The following is a 20,073-nucleotide window of genomic DNA, read 5'->3' as shown; positions in this document are numbered from 1 at the left end:
TCCCCAGCGCATCCAGTTCTGAGTGGCAACATTAGATCATTTGGCAATGTTAACTACTCTATGTAACGACCTGTCATCACTGTTAATTGTTGTTTCAATATTTGCTTTTTATTTAGTGCCAATAAGAAGTGTTTAGTTCAATTTTTCGTCCATGTTTATCAACAAGCTTTTAGGGAATAGTGAACTTTGTCTCAGGATCAAAAAATGATCAGTAATATGGGACTGCAACAAATCATATGACTGGAGAATAAAGAATCCTCAAGATAAATTCAGTGCACTATACAGTATCTGCAAGGATGAGTAATATTTTAATACTATATAAATCAAAGAAAATTGATGATTGATGGCAAACATTTCTTGTGAAAAAAATTCTTCTGAAAACTGACAGTAAATGCTTAAAAAGCAAGTGATTAATTCATCAAATAACTTAAAACATTGTATGGTATATGCTTTTTGTTCTTGTCATCTCATCATTTACCAAATGAGAATTAGCTGATGGCTGCAAATTACTTGGAAAGAGGAAGAGAGAGCACCAGTAAATTTAAATAAAAAATTGATTGTTCATTTATTTAAAATCAATTTTAGAATGTAGCAAATGTTATTAACCTTTTCAAACCAATCAAAAATCCACATTTAGTGCCAGAAGTATAAAAAAATTCTGTTTATGTATATAAATACATATATTTGGAAAACACTTCATTTTTAGAGTAGATTTTATTCACCTCTCCTTGAAATAAGATACATTATTAGTATCTAAAAAGGTAGACAACCCAAGTCATGCTTTATAACCCAAAAGGCTGGAAAAGTATGTAAGAGGAAATTCCAAAGATGCCATCAAAACATTCAAAATTTAAAAAAAAGAAAATTATAAGAATGATAGAAGGGGTAGATAATCGCAAATCATGTAGACCATTGTTTCAAACAAGAATGATCCTGTCACTTCGTTGCATATACATATACTTGAAAATATAATTTATTTAAAGCAGAACTTAAAATACAAAAATACCTCTCAACACTCAAAATCACACAATATGCAGCTATGATACAAGACAAAAATTGGATGTACATCTTCAAAGCAACAACACAAAGTTCTTTCAAAACAGCCTTATCTATCCTAGAATCAAACTATACAATGCCTTACCAGATACCATTAAACACATACAAAACATTGGTCACTTCAAATCTAAACTGACGTCGTACTTGGTTGAACACTGCTTTTACACAGTAAATGAATACCTACAAAACTAAATTTTCGTGTGTTTATCCAATGTAGTCCCATTCAGAAGAACATTTGTATTTTATCTCTCTGTATCTAGTGTAACAACATTTATTTAAGTATTCATCATTAATTGATATATTAAAGTGTGTTATAATGTACAAAGGTATATTATATGTAAAACTATTAATATTAACAAAAAAATCCAAATATCTCTTGCAAATTGTGCAGCTGTGGATGAAAATGGATCAATAAAACAGTCAATCATAAGTGAAATTACCCGAACTCGTAGAGTGAATGGAAACACTGATGTAACTGAAGTAATCAACAAAGAGTTGTGTCAGCCTCTTTTCTCACCTTGAGTGAAACCTTCCAAACCCAGAGAGTGGTTGAGAAACATTCATATAGCTCATGTGGTTGGAGACACTAGTTTCATTTGGTTGTGTCATTAGAGGCAGACAGCATGTATCCCAACCATTCTTCTTAATTTAGGTTCTTTGCCAAACAGACTTTTCAGGCAACCATTAACAGCACTGGCATACCTGGAAGAATACATGATTACACAGTGCTGTCTTATAAAATTATTTATTTACAACAGTTTTGATCATATACCATCTTCACAGTGGAACAGTTATCAATATCAACATGATATGACATAAATGTTTTCAAGTGTGCAGGATAATATGGTCAAGTCAAAATTTGAGAAACATTTAACATAGGTATTCAGTATCCGAGCAATTGCTCGATCAACAGCCAGTATTTCACTTGCCATTGATCAAGCCATAGTTTTGGTACTGAATACCTAATTTACATGTTTCTTGTGTTTTGACTTGACCATGTTATCCGATATACTTGAAGATATGTGTCTTGTAATGTTGCCATTTTTCTGCTGTGAAGATGGTCTATGACTGAAGCAAGTTGTAAATAAACAACTTTATTAGACAGCGCTGTGTCACTGTCTATTTTTATAGGGTTTTTTGTATCTTCCAAAATCATTTCACTGAAATATCAGGAAGGTCATCAATATCCCGCCCTCTGAGCTTATGATTTATCTTATTTGACCTTGTTATCAAAATACATATTTTTTTCAGGCATTTGTTTGTTTATAATTTTCTGAAATCTTGTCACTACTCTTCCTTTGCGTAAGTCATGTCAATAGGGTGGAATTTTTCCAAAAGTATGTGTGTTCATATATTCCAAATCTGTGGAACACATGGCAAGGGCAATTTGTTCGTTAGCAATCAGATGTTCACTGTTTGTAGTTGCCTAGGTTTACCTTTTCAACTTTTCCCTTTTTTGAACTGCCACATTCTAAACCTTGAGAGTCAGTATTATGTCCATGCTTGTCATAGTCTTGCTACCATCATGGCTTAAATAGGTGTACTTCATCTCTATCATATTTTAAAAATATTGTGAAGTTAACAAAATGTCACAAAGAACATTACACACAGTCCCAAATGAAAAAGCAGTTATAATTTCCTGACAACACTTCAGAGCTTAATATGTTATGATACATGATAATATAACATCTTGTTTTAAGTAAATTACCTCTTGGAATCTGATGCATCTTTTATTATTTCCCAAACAGAGTGCAGTCATAATCGATCCTATGAGTTGTATGCTGAGTCAATCACGTCTTCTGCTTTTGTCAGCTATCAGTGTGATAGTTGGAATAATTTTCAAAATGGAAACTGCAATGGAAATGCTCAAGTGGCAATGGGTGCTCCCACTCCATCTGGGTTAGTATTACTGTGACTAGTTAAAATAGTTGTACAAAACTTTCTAAGTATGTTATAAACATTCACAAAAATCAAATCTTTAGTCAAGATGGATTTTTTCATGTTTTAATGCATCATTTAGTGAAACAGTAGTATTAATAATGTACTTTTTACCTCACTCACTGCTTGTTGTTTTCTTTTATTATGATGGATCAAACACTTCTACTTTGTCAGTTTTCAAATAATGTCTAAATATATCAAGAGAAACAGAGGTATAATAAGTCATAAAATTTGTTGATTTGTAATATGTGGCATTTTTAATATCCCACTTAGAAAAAAAAGGTTCTGTTACCATTTGATTTCCTATAAGCTCTTGAGTTTGACAGTTGTCAGAATAGAGTGAATTGATACTTAATCCAATGACAGTAAAGCAAATAAACCAAAATAAATATTGAAATGATGGATTTCACATAGCTGAAAGCCAATGTATAATAAATATATTAAATGCCTCCATTGAGATTAATTTTGTCGTAAACTTTTTCGGTATTTCTCTGTTGACTTTATGCAGTGGAATCAGATCTCCTGCTTATGAGAGGAAGTAAACACATTGACAGATAGAAGAAAAATAACATGAGAGAACTTATTTTATTAATTATGTTTAAGAAGACATATAGTTTGTCTCCACACATCCATTTTGTGCCATATAATAGTAGACACAAAGTTGTGATAATAATGAAATTCTGCTGGTGGTTTGTTGTAGGACAACTGGAACATTCTACCTAAGAACTAATGGCTCACCTCCATATGCCCAAGGATAAGGCACTCAACTGTGGTGGTCTACAAAACCAGGATTCTGGCTATTTTTACAGCTGATTCTATTCTCATTTCTACTCTCATCTGAATCATCATGTGAACTAAAAGAGTTGCAGGTGACTTCTAAATAAAGAAAGAAGTTACTTCTCTTACCACAATGTAAAACATTAAATAATATTTTCATTAAAAAAAAGTGAGACAATTTGCTGTATTTATTTATTTCTAGTCTACTTTATTCAGGCCAGGATTGCACAAGCCAAAGGAGTGTACTAGATGCAAAATATGAAAGCTAAATGGCGACTACAAATTAAGAAACATTATACCAATAAATAAGTTATAACAAAGTCATAGATATCATTGCTCTTATACATAGACTAAGAGCTAAACAGATGGAAAGATGCCAATTATCCCCTGAAGTCCTACCTATAAAGTTTTAAGAACCAGTTTTAAGTGGGGAATCTAGAAATCCAATACACCATCAGACTGTGAAAACAAGGTTAGATTAATTACAGTGGGCACAGATGCATTTAAGCATGCTTCCCCTGCTCCAAACGTGACTGGAATGTGAAAAGGCCATAACATATGTTATTGTGCCGAGTACTCTCTTCAGTGCACTTTACAATGGTTTGCAGTGCTTTTATGTAGATGTAAGATACAAGTCGATGTGCTACTGTGAATAAGCAAGCAATAATATTCATGGTAGAATTTTCTTTAGTAACCCATCTGATAATAGTTTTGCTTCTGAACGTTGATGTGGTACTGAGTTAAATTCATTTTGAAGTCAATGAATAAGCATGCAATAATATTCATGGTAGCACATCGACTTGTATCCTACATCTACATACAATCACTGCAAACGATTGTAAAGTGCATTGAAGATAGTACTTAGCACAGTACCATATGTTATGGCCTTTTCTCATTCCAGTCATGTTTGGAGCAGCGGAAGAATGCTTAAATGCATCTGTGCCCAGTGTAATTAATCTAACCTTGTTTTCACCATCTGATGCTGAATTAGATTTCTATATTCTCCACTTAAAACTGGTTCTTAAAACTTTATAGGTTGGATTTCAGGGGATAATTGACATCTTTCCATTAGTGTCTGCCAGTTCAGGTCTTTTAAAGCTTTAGTGACCCCCTACAATGAGTAAAAAAAAAAAAAAAAAAAAAAACAGTGACCATTCATGCTGCCCTTCTTTGAATATGTTCAATATTGTGTATTAATTATATTTCATGTGGACCCACACACCTGAACAGTATTCAAAGATAGTGGTACATAAACACTATGTATGCAGACTCCTTTGATACTGACTGGATTTTCCCAGTATCCTGCCAGTGAATCAAAGTGTATCACCTGCTTTACCTGCTGTTGAGCCTACAAGCTCATTTTTTTCATATTCATACAAAGTATTACACCTGTGAGTTTGTGTGATAATATGATATTTTGTGTGAAGTGTATAGCTTCATATTTGTGTACATTTCAATCAAGATTTTTGCACCACACAGTAATATCATCAAAAACTGAGTAGATATATGTGTAGCTATCTTCATCATAGATAACTCCATTCATCAGGATAATTCTGAAGTTTCTGTAAATATTGTCCGCCATCTCATTACTCCAAAGGTCATCATACACTACACTGTGGCACACCCAATGTCATTTTTCCATCTGTCAATGACTCTCCATCCAAGATAAAATGCTGTATCCTCGCTACCTAAACATCATCAACCCAGTCACAAATTTTCTTTAGTAACACATCTGATAATAGTTTTAATACTGAACATTGATGTGGTACTGAGTTAAACGCATTTTGAAGTCAAGAAATACTGCATCCATCTGACTGCCTTGATCCACTTGATTGCCTTGATCCACCTGACCGCTTCGACTGGTGACATTCATGACATCAAGTGAGAAAAGTGTAAGTTGGGTTCCACATGTTTCTGGAATCCAGGATTTTTTTCATGGAGGTCATTCTCTCTGTGATACCCCATTACGTTTGAGTGCTAAATACTTTTCAATATTCTATATCAGATAGACGTCAGTGAGACTCGACAGTACTTTTATGGATCACTTCTGCTTCCCTTCTTCTAGAGGGATTTGACCTGTGCTTTCTTCCAACCATTGGGCTTTTTCTCTTTTTTCAGTAGATGTAAGGTGTACCATGCTTAAAATGGGAGCTAACTTCATTGCAAATTCTGTATGGAATCTGATACAGATTCCACTGAGCACTGGAGCCTTGTTTAACTTCAGTAATTTCAGTTGTTTGCAAACACGCTTGAGCACTGTGATCTGCCACAATTGTGATGTGTAGATAAAGAAGTATAATTCTACAATTCTGAGCTAAAAAACATGAATTAAGTTTAACTACTTGTATTTTTACTATACCTGATTAACATAACCTGTGAAGAACACACAAACTATGATCTACACATTAATAAACGGGAACGTCTGAAGTAATTTTTCTGATAATTGAAATGTGTGGCAAAGCTTGTAAGGAGGAGGATACATCTACCCTAGACTACAACCACAGGTGTTTTTTAAGATAAAGAACCATTATACAAGTGTTTATGGATGTAGCTCATTATTCTTTTGATTCACACATACCACACATAGACTTAAATTCATTCTACAGAGGTCTGTCATTTTTGTGTTACAATGTGCAAGGTTAAGGAAACAAAATAGATGCTTTTGAATCATTTATCACAGGATTGGCTCCACATACATTAGTTATCACCAAATTTTACCTATTCATTTGAGACAGTTCTCCCAAATTAGTGTAGAGCAATACTTGTTTGATTGATATGTATTAATAGGAACATTAAATCAAAAAGGATGAACAGTACTCCAGTGGTGGCTGAGTACCACTGTTGTGTGGCAATAGCTCTTTAAGAGGTAATGAATTCAAAACTAAGTAAATCTGAGTTTGTAATGAAAGAAATGTCATTTTTGGTGATACAGTTTATGACAGAGGTATACAACCTGACCAAAGGAAAGTGAAAGCAGTACCAGCTTCCCTAACACCTAAAAACAGAAAGTACTTGAAAGCAATGTTTGGTTTATTTACATACTACAGAAAATTTGTGACTGACCAATAATTTAATCATCCTCATTCAGGTGCTTCATTAAAGAAAAATGTTGTGTGGAATTGGACATGAGTGTGAAGAGACTTTTCAATAAAAAGGGAGAATTAGTGAGCAGTAAGTTGTTGTACCATCCAGACTTGGATATTTGTTGGGGCACAAAATACAAAGTCAAGTTTTCTACAGTGGTGCAGGCTATACATCCTAGATTGGTCAGATGGGTCTTGTATTTGTAGCAGTTTGATATGGAAATTAGATATATAAAGTGAAGGACAATATAATTGTGACTGCTCATCCTAAAATGACAGTAGGCAAAATGAAATTATCATGGTCATTACATAAATGTTGTGACAGTACCACGACATTTAACAGTGCCGCCACGACAGTACACGCAAACGGCGATAGAAGCGCTCCGCAACTCGGCTGAGCGCAGGAGCGCCACCTAGCTACGAACAGCACCGGCCACATGTCACAGCACAGCAGTCGAATGTGAGATACTGAGTTGGTATCATGTAATCAGCTATTGTTTCTAAGAGAGAGTGTTGAATATCCACGCAATTATTGGTGATTAAAGGTTATAACATTTTTGGCGACGAGGTCAGATATTTTCACTGCGTTGTGGATTTGCGTGTTCGTGATGGGGCAGACATGGAACAGCTTATGCAAGCGGTCATTGAACAACAAACACAGCTGACGGCTGCTATTCAGGCTCAACAAACATATCTGACGGCTGCAATTCAGGCGTTGTCGACGTCGCTTACTCATCGTCTGTCTTCCTCTTCTCTGCCTCCATTCCCTCCTTACGAGGAGGCTGCTGAAGACTGGGAGGACTATGAGAAGTGCTTGCGGCAACACTTCTTGGCTTTCGGCGTTGTCGACACTCGTATGTGTAAGTCGTTATTTCTATCTTGGATTTCCCCACGGATCTATCAGCTGCTATCTCAGTTAGCCCCTCTGCGGGAACCTGCCTCTCTGTCCTTCCAAGAAATGTGTGACTTATTGTCTAACTATTACCAAAAAAACAGCCATGTCGTTGCTGCCCGTGTGGTATTCTAGCGGTGTCGTAAACAGCCCCATCAATCTTACCGGGCTTGGGCGGCAGAACTACACGGTCTGAGTAGGAAATGTCAGTTTGTCACGGACATGTCAGTTTGTCACGGACACTCATCACGAGTCTTGTGCTGATTCAATGGTTAGGGATGCTATACTATGGCTTGCTCCTGATAAAGAAGTTCGGCAACGTGCCCTACAACTGCCAAACCCGTCGTTGTCGGAAGTTCTAAGCATCGCTCAATCCTTTGAAGTGTCTCACGCTGCTGGCGCGCAAATAGATGCGTGGTGTGATGTAGGCGCTGTACAGTCAACTCTCAACACGGACAATTTGCCTGTTTCACAGGAGACCGAAGATGTGGCAGCGGTTCACTCGTGTAAATGACATCGCGTTGGGCCACAATGCTCGCAGTGAAACCAGCAACCACAGAAGCCGGTTCGTTCCGCACTTCCTTCTTGCCCCCGTTGTTTCATACAGCACGACAGGGCCACGTGTCCAAAACGTTGGACCACGTGTAATTCATGTAGGAGAAAAGGCCACATTGCTTCGGTGTGTCAGTCCCCTAAAGTTCCTGTCAACGAGGACGAGGCATCGGACATGGATGTTCACTGTGTGCTTTCTCCAACAAATAAGTTGTTTGTTACTGTTTGTGTTCTGGATAAAGACATTCGCATGCAAGTGGACACTGGCTCTGCAGTAACTCTCATTAATTCTCGCAAGTATTTGGAGTTGGGCTCCCCTCCTTTGTCTCCAGTTACGCGAAATCTGAGGACTTATAATAAACAGAAAATTCCAATCATGGGCCAGTTTGATGCTTCCACTGCCTACAAGTCTGTTGTTCGGCGGCTCACGTTTTATGTGGTGGATCATGCGGGCACTGAAAACCTGTTTGGTTATGATGCTTTCCAGTTGTTCGGGTTCTCCATTGATGATGATGTGCACCTCACATCTGAGGATATTCCGTATCAACGGCTGGATGGATTGTGTTCTGAATTTTTGTCCGTGTTCTCTGCTGGTCTGGGTTGTGCCAAGGATTTTGAAGCCCACATTACTCTTAAACCTACGGCTCGCCCTAAGTTTTTCCGGGCATGCCCTGTGCCGGTGGCGTTGCGTTCACCTGTCAAGGCTGAGATAGACAGGGCAACAGCTTCAGGGATTCTCCTTCCTGTTACCTCCAGTGAATGGGCATCGCCGATCGTGGTGGTTTCTAAACCAAACAGGAGTCTGGGATTGTGTGGTAATTTTAAAGCCACTGTCAACGCTCAGAGCCTCATTGACACTTATCCTCTTCCCTGTCCTGAGATGTTGTTTACCAAGCTCGCTGGGGGCCAGTTCTTTTCCAAACTTGACTTATCGGAAGCGTACCATCAGTTGCCGTTGGATGCTACTTCCAAGGAATTTCTCGTTATCAACACTCCTTGTGGGTTGTATCAGTACCAGCGGTTACCATTTGGCGTCGCTAGCGCACCGGCCATTTTTCAGCGGTTTTTGGAACAGCTCACGGCTTCCGTTCCCAGCTGCATAAACTATCTGGATGACATTGTTGTCATGGGGGCCTCCACTGAGTAGCACCTTCGTAATTTGCGTTCACTGTTTTGGGATTTGCATTCGGCTGGGTTGAGATTCAATCTGGACAAGTCACAGTTCTTCCAACCCTCCATTGTGTATCTTGGTTTCCACTTGTCCCATGAGAGTATACGTCCTCTATGTCAGCACGTTATGGCCATTAACGTTCTACCCCGGCCGTCTACGTTCAAAGAACTTCAGGCGTTTCTAGGCAAGATTGCTTTTTATCACAAATTCATTCCATCCGCAGCGGCGGGAGCTTATCCTCTGCTGTTACGCAAAAACGTCCCTTTCTGTTGGTCCGACGAGTGTGAGCAGGCTTTTGTCCGCCTGAAGGCTCATTTGCAGTCGGCGCCTTGTCTTGCCACATTCCGTCTGGGTCAGCACTTGGTTCTGGCGACTGACGCGTCACAGTATGGCCTAGGGGTTGTTCTCGCCCATCGGTATGAGGATGGGTCGGAACGACCCATCGCCTATGCTTCCAAGACCCTCAACGAGGCGCAACGACATTACTCTCAAATCGAAAAGGAGGCGCTCGCTCTAAAAAAGTTCACCGTTTTTTTGTATGGTTCTAAGTTTCACCACATCATTGACCACAAACCGCTGGTCTCTCTGTTCAGCCCATCGGCGTTGCTTCCGGATAAGGCAGCTCACCACCTGCAACGTTGGGCCTTATACTTGTCTCGTTTTCACTTTGAGATTCACTATCGCCACACGGCTCAGCACGCCAACGCTGACGCATTGTCGCGATTGCCAATGGGCCCTGACCCAGTTTTCGATCATGATGAACTACTCTGTTTCCACATTGATGAAGAAGAACGTCGTGCAATCGAGGGTTTTCCACTTACAGGTTCGCATGTCGCGTCGGCTAATGCGCGGGACCCGGTCCTGCGTTGGGTGATCGGTTTTGTTCAACGGGGTTGGCCAGACAGGACCAAGGGCCGGGTTTCGGATCCCCTTTGCAACTACCATGCCTTGCGCCTTCGTCTGTCTGTTCGTGATGGTGTTGTTCTTTTGGCCACGGATGGCGCATCTCCACCCGTCGTGGTGCCAGCCTCTCTTCGCAAAGATGTTCTCAAACTGTTGCATGAAGGTCATTGGTGTATTTCTCGGACTAAGTCAATGGCCCGCAGGCACGTTTCTTGGCCTGGTATTGATTCGGACATCGCCCACATGGTTGCTGCGTGTGGTCAGTGTGCTCAACAACTGGCTGCCCCTCGTACAATGCCCTCTCCGTGGCCTGATCCAGCACAGCTATGGGAACGGCTGCACGCTGACTTTGCCGGCCCCTTCCTCAGTACTTATTGGCTACTGTTGATTGATGCCTTCTCAAAGTTTCCGTTTGTTGTTAGATGTCCGTCACCCACCACTGCGGCGATGACACTGGCTTTGTCCAAAATCTTTGCGCTAGAAGGTTTTCCATCCATGATCATCACGGACAATGGCCCTCAGTTCTCTTCGCAGGCCTTCCTTGATTTTTGTACTGGACAAGGAATTCATCATGTTACAGCACCTCCCTTCCATCCGCAATCGAATGGGGAGGTCGAGCGCCTTGTCCGCACTTTCCAATGCCAGATGAAAAAATTCTTAGTGGTTTTTCCACAGATGACGCTCTGCTGCAATTTCTGAGTTCTTATCGTTTCACGCCTCTTGGTGATCGCAGCCCTGCTGAACTCTTGCATGGCCACCGACCGCGCACTCTATTGCACCTGCTTCACCCTGTCAGGCCTTGTGCTGTGTCCCCTAGTGCGGGAAAATAGTCGGTGGGCGCTGACGTGTGGGCACGAGATTATGGATCTCGCCCTAAATGGATTCCAGGGGTGGTCAAGGCTCTTCGCGGCCGCCGGCTTTGTGAAATACGTACAGAATACAGCACGGTTGTTCGCCATTACGACCAGATGCGCCCACGAGTGGTGGCCACGCCGGTGCCACCGCCCCTTCCTTCATCTCCACCAGCCCGAGAAGCCAGTCCTGTTGCCGCTGCTGATCTACCGTACGTACTGATGCAGCCGACTTCGCTACCGCTTCCGAGTATGCCAGAACCGGCCCCAGTCGCGACGCCGCCTCCTTCAGGACCCATCTCACTGGAGCACACTCACAGGTCCATGACACCTATGGATGCTGCTCCGGACTTTTCACCCATCGTCTCATCCAGGAGGCACGTTCCACGCACGAGCTTCCGTCCTGGACATTTTCGACCATACTCTCGTGTCTCTCTGCGGGATCTTCTCGGGGCGTCTCAAGAGGCCATGGATGTCTACGCACTGTCCATGTCTCCAAGGAAGTGAGTTTTTTTTTCCTCAAGGGGGGAAAAGTGTTGTGACAGTGCCACGACATTTAACAGTGCCGGCCCGACAGTACGCGCAAACGGCGATAGAGGCGCTCCGCAACTCGGCTGAGCGCGGGAGCGCCACCTAGCTACAAACGGCGCCGGCCATGTGTCACGGCACGGCAGTCGAATGTGAGATACTGAGTTGTTATCATGTAATCAGCTATTGTTTCTAAGATAGAGTGTTGAATATCCACGCAATTATTGGTCATTAAAGGTTATAACAGTAAATGAGGTGAAATAAGATTATTTAATTTACAGGGTTTAAAAGCTGAAAGATTGATAAGATGTATTTGTAAGCACATGAGAAGAGAAATAATGAAGATTGAAATTTGAAATTAGTTAATCTGTATTAAAAAATTCAGATGGAAACCGAAAAGAAAGACAATATTGTGCTATACACAAGAAGCTATTATTCAGGAGGAAATCTTAGGATAAACAAGTGTGGAAGATGTGTCTCCCTAAGCAACAGTTGATAAGCTCCTTGATTATCTACATGAGAGTTGTGGTCGTAATGGGATCAGGAAAACTGTGGCTAAAATTTGTGTAATAATAATATTAAACAGCCCCTGGAAAGGATAAATAAAACGTTAGCTGTGAATGCAAATGGTACCAAAGAGTCAAGTTCACAGTACTATCATAGAAAGGATTAATTCTATTAGTACTCCCTAATGCCACAAAGGAATTTTTATTTATTTCACATTCCATTAATCCATATTGTGATAAATCACATGAATGTGGAATGAGCCACAATTGAATAAGACAGATATAATACAAATAAAATAGAAAGAAACTTCTACATGGGAAAAATGTATTAAAAACAAAGATTCCAAGACTTACCAAGTGGGAAAGCGCCGGCAGACAGGCACATGAACAAAACACACAAACACACACACAGAATTACTAGCTTTCGCAACCGATGGTTGCTTCTTCAGGAAGGAGAAGGAAAGACGAAAGGATGTGGGTTTTAAGGGAGAGGGTAAGGAGTCATTCCAATCCCGGGAGCGGAAAGACTTCCCTTAGGGGAAAAAAAGGACAGGTGTACACTCGCACACACACACACACACACGTATCCATCCGCACATACACAGACACAAGCAGACACTTCCCTAAGGGAAGTCTTTCCGCTCCCGGGATTGGAATGACTCCTTACCCTCTCCCTTAAAACCCACATCCTTTCGTCTTTCCTTCTCCTTCCTGAAGAAGCAACCATCGGTTGCGATAGCTAGTAATTCTGTGTGTGTGTTTGTGTGTTTTGTTCATGTGCCTGTCTGCCGGCGCTTTCCCGCTTGGTAAGTCTTGGAATCTTTGTTTTTAATACAGATATAATACAAGTATAGAAAATGGCAAAAATGCACAATAAAATGATGAGAAAGCTTGACGGTTAAAATCAAATCAAAGTGTAGCTCAAGTAACATAAAACAACTACTACAAGAAAATATAGTACATTGTCCAACTTAAACAGTTAAAGATGTTTTATAGTAAAAACAAAGTTTTAAAATTGTATATACCAGTGACAATACAATGAAAAAAAAAACACCAATTGTTGCTTTATCTGCAGGTACTCATCAAGAGAGTAGAAGGAATTTCCCATTAGGTAGTCTCTTAATTTACATTTAAAACTAGGTAAGATATTAATGTGAACTTTAATATCTGAGGGAAGAAAGTGGAAAATTTTTGTGACAGAATAATGAACACCTCTTTGCACAAGACTTAAATGTTTCAGATTCCTATGTAAATCATTTTTCGGCCTAGTATAATGATCATGACACAAGAGACTGGTTATTCGAAACAAAAGTCATCTAAGAAAATATGTATTGAGAGGTGATTGTTAATACTTGTAACTTATGGAGAAGATTTCTGCAAGAATATCTTGGATTCATGATTCTCACAGCTCTCTTCTGTGCAGTAAAATTTTTTTTGTCTAAAGGCTGATTTGTTATAACTTCAAGTTGAACAAATCTATTTCAAGGAAGACACAATACATGAAAGTCACAAATCAAGTAAACAGAGTAAGACGTGTGTTCAGTTTAATAGTCAAATCATAACTGAGTCCAAGTCTAGCGGCGACTGGCTGGCTGGCCGCTTAGGTGGCGCTGCTGCTGCATCGCTGGCAGACAGCGGCGCATGTAGAGGAAGTGCTTAACTGCGCGGCAGCACTTTGAAAGATCGGCAAGTCTCAAAACTTTTCCCCCCTTTGAATTTTTTGCACAGGTCTTGATAGAGGTGGCCTGTAGATTGCTAACGTCCATAAGTGTTGTTTGATTGGCCGTAAAATCTCGAGGAAGAGGCTTCCCGTACGGACGGAAGTGTCCCCAATGATAACAGGTTTAGATGACAGGAGATGTGGGGGTCAAATCTGTTGGGCCCCCGTGCACCCATCTGCCCGTTGCGGCAAGTCCGGTTGTTATAATAGGAGACATGGGCGATGTGTCCGCATCCTTAGGAGAAGGAGGCGAGTAGATTTGCTGTGAGAGATGATGGTCATCTGGTTCCTGCATAGGCACATCTCCTGGTGGCGTCAGTTCTTGTGCTGGCGCCGATATGATGGTGAGAGGACTGCATTGTGAGTAATGAGAGATACCAGTATCCCGAGCATCAGGTAGAGTCGAAGGTAGTGTAGCGGCATCCAGAACAGGCATTGGAGGTACACGAGGCTGAAGCTGGTCCAAATGACACACTGCAACACTTGTGTCCGTCTGGATTTCATACAGGCGTTGGCCACGGTGTCGTAAGATGTGGCCAGGACTCCATTTTGGCCGCCTGCCTGCCATATCACCATACCCATACAAGGTCATCACCGGTGAACCGGCCAAGTGAAGTCACCCATGGCTGTAAGGTGGAAGGCCGCAAAAGATGAAGTACCTTGCAGGGCTGTCAGCCATGTACGAGCTCAGCCGGGCTGTGGTCGCCCATGTGGGTGAAATGGTAAGAAGCCAGAAATTGGAGAAGCACATCATCAGCAGAAGAAGAAGTCAGAAGTTTCCTCATCTGAGCCTTAAACGTGCGGACCAGTCGTTCAGCCTCACCATTTGACAGTGGATGGAACGGAGGGGCTGTGACATGCATGATGCCATGACGGGCACAAAATCCACAAAATTGGAAGAGGCAAATTGCGGACCATTATCAGTAACAAGAGTACAGGGAAGGCCTTCCAAAGAGAAAATGCAAGCTAGAGCATTGGTGGTTGCCGGGGTGATAGGCGACGTACAACGGACAATGAAAGGAAAGTTAGAGTAGGTGTCAATAACGAGAAGCCAATAAGTACCTAAAAAAGGTCCTGCGAAGTCCGCATGAATCCGTTCCCAGGGTTTCTCAGGCGAAGGCCATGGTGACAAAGATGACTTTGGAGCGGCAGCCTGTGACACACAAGGGCTGCAGGCAGCAACCATGTGTGTGATTTCAGAGTCGATGCTGGGCCAGTACACATGACAGCGTGCCAGAGATTTTGTGTGAGTGACACCCCAGTGTCCTTGGTGAAGGAGGCGCAAGACCGTAGCACACAAAGATGCAGGTACCACAACATGCGGCGAAGCATTTTTGGTAGAAAGGAGGAAACACCATCCCTAGCAGTGAGGCGGTAACGCAAAGCATAGTAGTTCCACAACGGATCAGATGTCTTAGCAGACGGACAATCTGGCCAACCCTTCTGAATACAAGGTATAACCTAGATGAGGGTAGGGTCAGAACCCGCAGTAGCCGCCAGCCGGTCCCCAGTGATTGGGAACCTGTCCACATCCTGCTGCTCGGCAACATCCAGGTGGAAACACAAAAGTTTATCCCTATCGAATGCCAGATCAGGACCCATGGGAAGGCGAGACAGTGAATCAGCATTTGCATGTTGAGCCATCAGCTGGAAATGAATCTCATAATTGAAACGAGACAAGTAAAGAGCTCAACGATAGAGGCGGTGTGCAGCCTTGTCTCGGGAAGTGACGTTATGGATGAAACAAGAAAACAAGTAGTTTGTGATCCATAACAAGATGCAATTTGGATGCATAGAAAAAAACACCAAACTTAAGAAGAGCATAAATAATGGCCAAAGCTTCTTTTTCAATTTGAGAATACTTATGTTGGGCATCCGTGAGCGTTTTGGAGGCATAAGCAATGAGTTGTTTTTGTTCAGAACCGCCAGAAAAACGGTGCACAAGGACTGCACCGACCCCATATTGAGAGGCGTTCATGGCAAGAACAAGATGTTGGCCAGGTCGATAAGTAGCCAGGCACGGGGTGTTTCAGCATAGTCTCCAATTTCCGGAAAGCCGCATCGCATGACGCTGACCAGTGAAAAGGCACATTTTTATGCAACAGGTGATGCAACGGCTGAGCCACCGAAGCAGCAGATGGTAAAAACTTGTGATAGTATGCTATTTTCGACAAGAAGACCTGCAGTTCCTTAACAGATGTAGGGCAAGGAAAGGCATCAATCGCAGTGACAGTTTACTGAAACGGACGAATACCATCCGAAGAGAGTTGAAACCCCAAGCACATGACAGATGCATGAAAAAATTTTGATTTTGGAAGATTAAACTTAAGAGCGGCAGTCTGTAAGACATGAAAAAGTGTGCGGAGATTTTGAAGATGTTCGTCAGTGGTGGAACCAGTGACAACTATGTCATCCTGGTAATTTATACACCCAGGGACACTGAGCAATAATTGTTCCAAGAATTGCTGAAAGAGAACAGGGGTGCTGGCAACCCTGAATGGCAATCGTTGATATTGATAGAGGGCGAAAGGCGTGTTAAGGACCAGAAACTGCCGGGAAGCAGCGTTGAGAGGAAGTTGATGATAAGCTTCTGACAGGTCAAGTTTGGAAAAATACCGGCCTCCAGCAAGTTTAGTGAACAACTCTTCAGGTCGAGGCATAGGGAAAGTGTTGATAAAGCACTGAGCATTTACAGGGGCTCTGAAATATCCGCAGAGATGAAAATCACCATTTGGCTTAGCAACGATGACAGGAGAGGATCACTCACTGGAAGTGACAGGAAGCAAGACCCCTGAAGCAGTGAGACGATCCAGCTCCCATTTGACCTGATCATGAAGGGCCACAGGAATGGCCGAGCCTGAAAAAAATTAGGCCGAGTAGTGGGTTTGAGCGTGATATGAGCTTCAATGTCATTTTCACGGCCTAATCCAGGAGAAAAAAGGGACGAAAATATCGTTGGCAAGGGATCCAATTGAGCATAAGGAATAGCATCAGAGACGATATTGACAGAGTCATCTATGGAGGACCCAAAAACACTAAAGGCATCAAAACCAAAAAGATTTTCCACGTTACTATGGTCGACCACAAATATGGGAACAGTGCAAATGACAGATTTGTAAGATACCTCAGCATCAAATTGTCCCAAGAGAGAAATCTTCTGTTTATTGTTAAGTCCGTAATTGCATAGTGACAGGTGACAGGATTGGAGAACCCAACTGAAAATACGTCTGAGAATTGATGATAGTGGCAGCAGAACCAGTATCCACTTGCATGCGAACATCTTGACCAAGTATTTGGACAGTGAGGAATAACTTCCCTGAAAGGGAAGAAGTACAATTGACAGACAACACAGAATCAGAATCAGCACCATGTTCATGAACATCAAGTATGTGGTCAGATTTGCAAACGGATGACCTATGACCCTTTTTTTTGCATTTGTGACACATGGCTCAATGTTGTGGACAATCTTCTCATGAGTGTTTCGTAAAACACCGCTGCCACAAAGGAAGTTGCCGTGGGTTTTGCTGCAGTTTCCTAGAGGTTTGTTTTACAGTTAGGCCGAGGCTGTGCTTAGGAGCGTATTGTGGCCACGTCGGCCAGCGGGGACATGCCACACGCCTTGTCAACATCGCACAGAGGTTTTATTTCCCTGACATCACCCCATGCCTCTATTTGCACTCCAGCAGCGTTAGAAATTTCAAAAGACTGAGCAATGGATAGGACTTCATCTAGATTGGGATTTTCCAACTGAAGGGCACGTTGCCTAACTTCTTTGTCGGGCACCGATCGTATAATAGCATCTCTTACCATGGTGTCGGCGTAGGATTCTTTGTGTACTTCAGTAACAAATTGACACTTTCTACTGAGGCCGTGAAGTTCACCAGCCCAATCACGATAGGATTGATTCAGTTGTTTTAACAACAATAAAAGGCAACACCAGAGGCTACCACATGCATTTGCTTTTGAAACAGATGGACAGAAGGGAGCTCATTTCAGCAAAGGACAAAGACACAGGATCTTTCAAAGGAGAAAATTGCGACAACAACTGAGACATTTGAGGTGAAATCCATGAAAGGAACAGAGACTTACATATTTGTTTGTCTGTGACATAAAATGCCAAGAAGTGCTGCCGAAGACGTTTTTCGTAATCAGACCAGTCTTCCACCGTATCATCGTAAGGAGGAAATGTAGATAGAGATGACGGCGAGAGATTTAATGCCATGACAAAATCACGAATTGCATTTGTGAGAAGCGTTTGCTGTTCTATGAGACCTTGCAATAGTTGCTCTAAATTAGCCATGGAAACATGTGGGTCAACGATAGAAAAGAAAAATCCCATCCTTGTCACCAATTGTTATAACTTCAAGTTGAACAAATATATTTCAAGGAAGATGCAATACATGAAAGTCACAAATCAAGTAAACAGAGTAAGATGTGTGTACACTTTAACAGTCAAATCATAACTGAGTCCAAGTCTAGCGGCCACTGGCTAGTTGGCAGCTTAGGTGGTACTGCTACTGCATGGCTTGCAGACAGCGCCGCATGTAGAGGACGTGTGTAACTTTGAAAGATCGGTGAGTCACAACATGATTACCCCAAAATATTATTCCATATGATATGATAGAATGGCAATAACCAAAATAAGCAGCTTTGATAGCGTCCAAGTCACCAATGGGGGTCATTACATGCAAAGCATAAGTTACCACACTGACCCTTCTAAGTAGGTCTAGGATATGCACCAGCCAGTTCAACTTGCCATCAATTAGAATGCCCAAGAACTTGGGTGATTCATAATGTAGCACATTTAGTTTACCACAGTTTAAGTGGCATACTTCATCTTCTTGCTGAGATGTATGAAATTGCATAAACTGATTTTTTTTTTCAGTATTTAGAGTTGGTCTATTACATTTAAACCAGTGTAGGACGTCAACAAGTACAGCATTATATTTATTTTATAGGTCTTTGTTAGTTCAGCTTTCGAGCAGAATAGTGGTGTCATCAGCAAAATGAATAAATTTACACTTGGTGTCTGTACAAAGTGGGAGATCATTGATGAAGATAAGAAAAAGCAAAGGTGCCAAAATGGACCCTTGAGGCATCCACACTTTAATGTGCCCCAATCAGATGAGGTGGGACTATCATCAGCACCATTAATAATCACCTTCTGTTTTCTGTTTTGTAGATATGATTCATCTACCTACCAATGCTACTTCTCAAGCCATAAGGCTTAGCCTTCTGTAAGAGAGTGTTGTGGTATACACAGTCAAAGGCCTTTGACAAGTCACAGAAGATTCCAATAGGTGACATTTTATTATTTATTGACTCTAAAATATTATTTGTGAGAAAAAAATAGCCTGCACAGTTGATCTACATTTTTGGAAACCAAACTAGTTTCTGTTGATTACGTAATGGCTGTTAAGATGTTCTACAATTCTTTTATCCATTAGTTTCTCCAATACTTTTGAGAAACTACTTAGTAGTGATATTGTACGGTAGTTAGATAATTTGGTTTTGTTACCCTTCTTGAAAAGTGGTTTCACAGCGGTAAGCTTTAATCTCTCTGGTACAACACCTAGCTGCATAGACTCATTAAAAATGTGACACAGGAATTGACGTATGTGGTCACTACAATGCTTTAGAATTTTTAGTGAAATGTCGTTTTATTTTATTTAATGGTATTTTTAACTTCAGTAATAGTGACAGGGGCAAGACAAATTGTGTCATATATATGTTGAGATTAGCTCTTTGTAATAAACACATAGCACCATTTAAGGAACCCTGCAACCTACATGTTCTGCTGCAGTTATGAAGTGATTCTTGAATTTGTTGGATACTGTTACAGGATTATAATAGCCTCATCATCTCTATGGTATTCACATTCTTGTTACCCTTGCCACACTCTCTCGTTATAACATTCCAAACTGTTTTTATTTTGTTCTTGTATTTCTTAATTTCAGACTTAATATATAAGCTACCAGATTTGTTTTATCACCCTCTTTAAAATTTTACAATATAGTTTATAATGATACCTTTCAATAGGATCATTTAACAATCTTAGTGAGGCACGTAGCTCCCTCTTAGTCCAACAAGAAATTT

General features: G+C 41.2%; 1 protein-coding gene across 1 annotated transcript in view; it reads left to right on the top strand.

The window, feature by feature from the left end:
* Nucleotides 1-3,939, top strand: part of LOC126277980 (pancreatic triacylglycerol lipase-like) — a 42,897-nt gene extending 38,958 nt beyond the window's left edge. The window contains exons 6-7 of the mRNA XM_049977642.1: nucleotides 2,805-2,955; nucleotides 3,695-3,939. Coding sequence (XP_049833599.1) covers nucleotides 2,805-2,955; nucleotides 3,695-3,752 — 209 coding nt within the window. The 3' untranslated portion in view covers nucleotides 3,753-3,939. The remainder of the gene's footprint in view (nucleotides 1-2,804; nucleotides 2,956-3,694) is intronic.
* Nucleotides 3,940-20,073: the final 16,134 nt, after the last annotated feature.

This window comes from Schistocerca gregaria, chromosome 6, assembly GCF_023897955.1.
Source record: "Schistocerca gregaria isolate iqSchGreg1 chromosome 6, iqSchGreg1.2, whole genome shotgun sequence".
Taxonomy (NCBI): Eukaryota; Metazoa; Arthropoda; class Insecta; order Orthoptera; family Acrididae; genus Schistocerca; species Schistocerca gregaria.
Note: the sequence above shows the minus strand (reverse complement) of the source record. Positions and strands in the feature narration are given on the sequence as shown.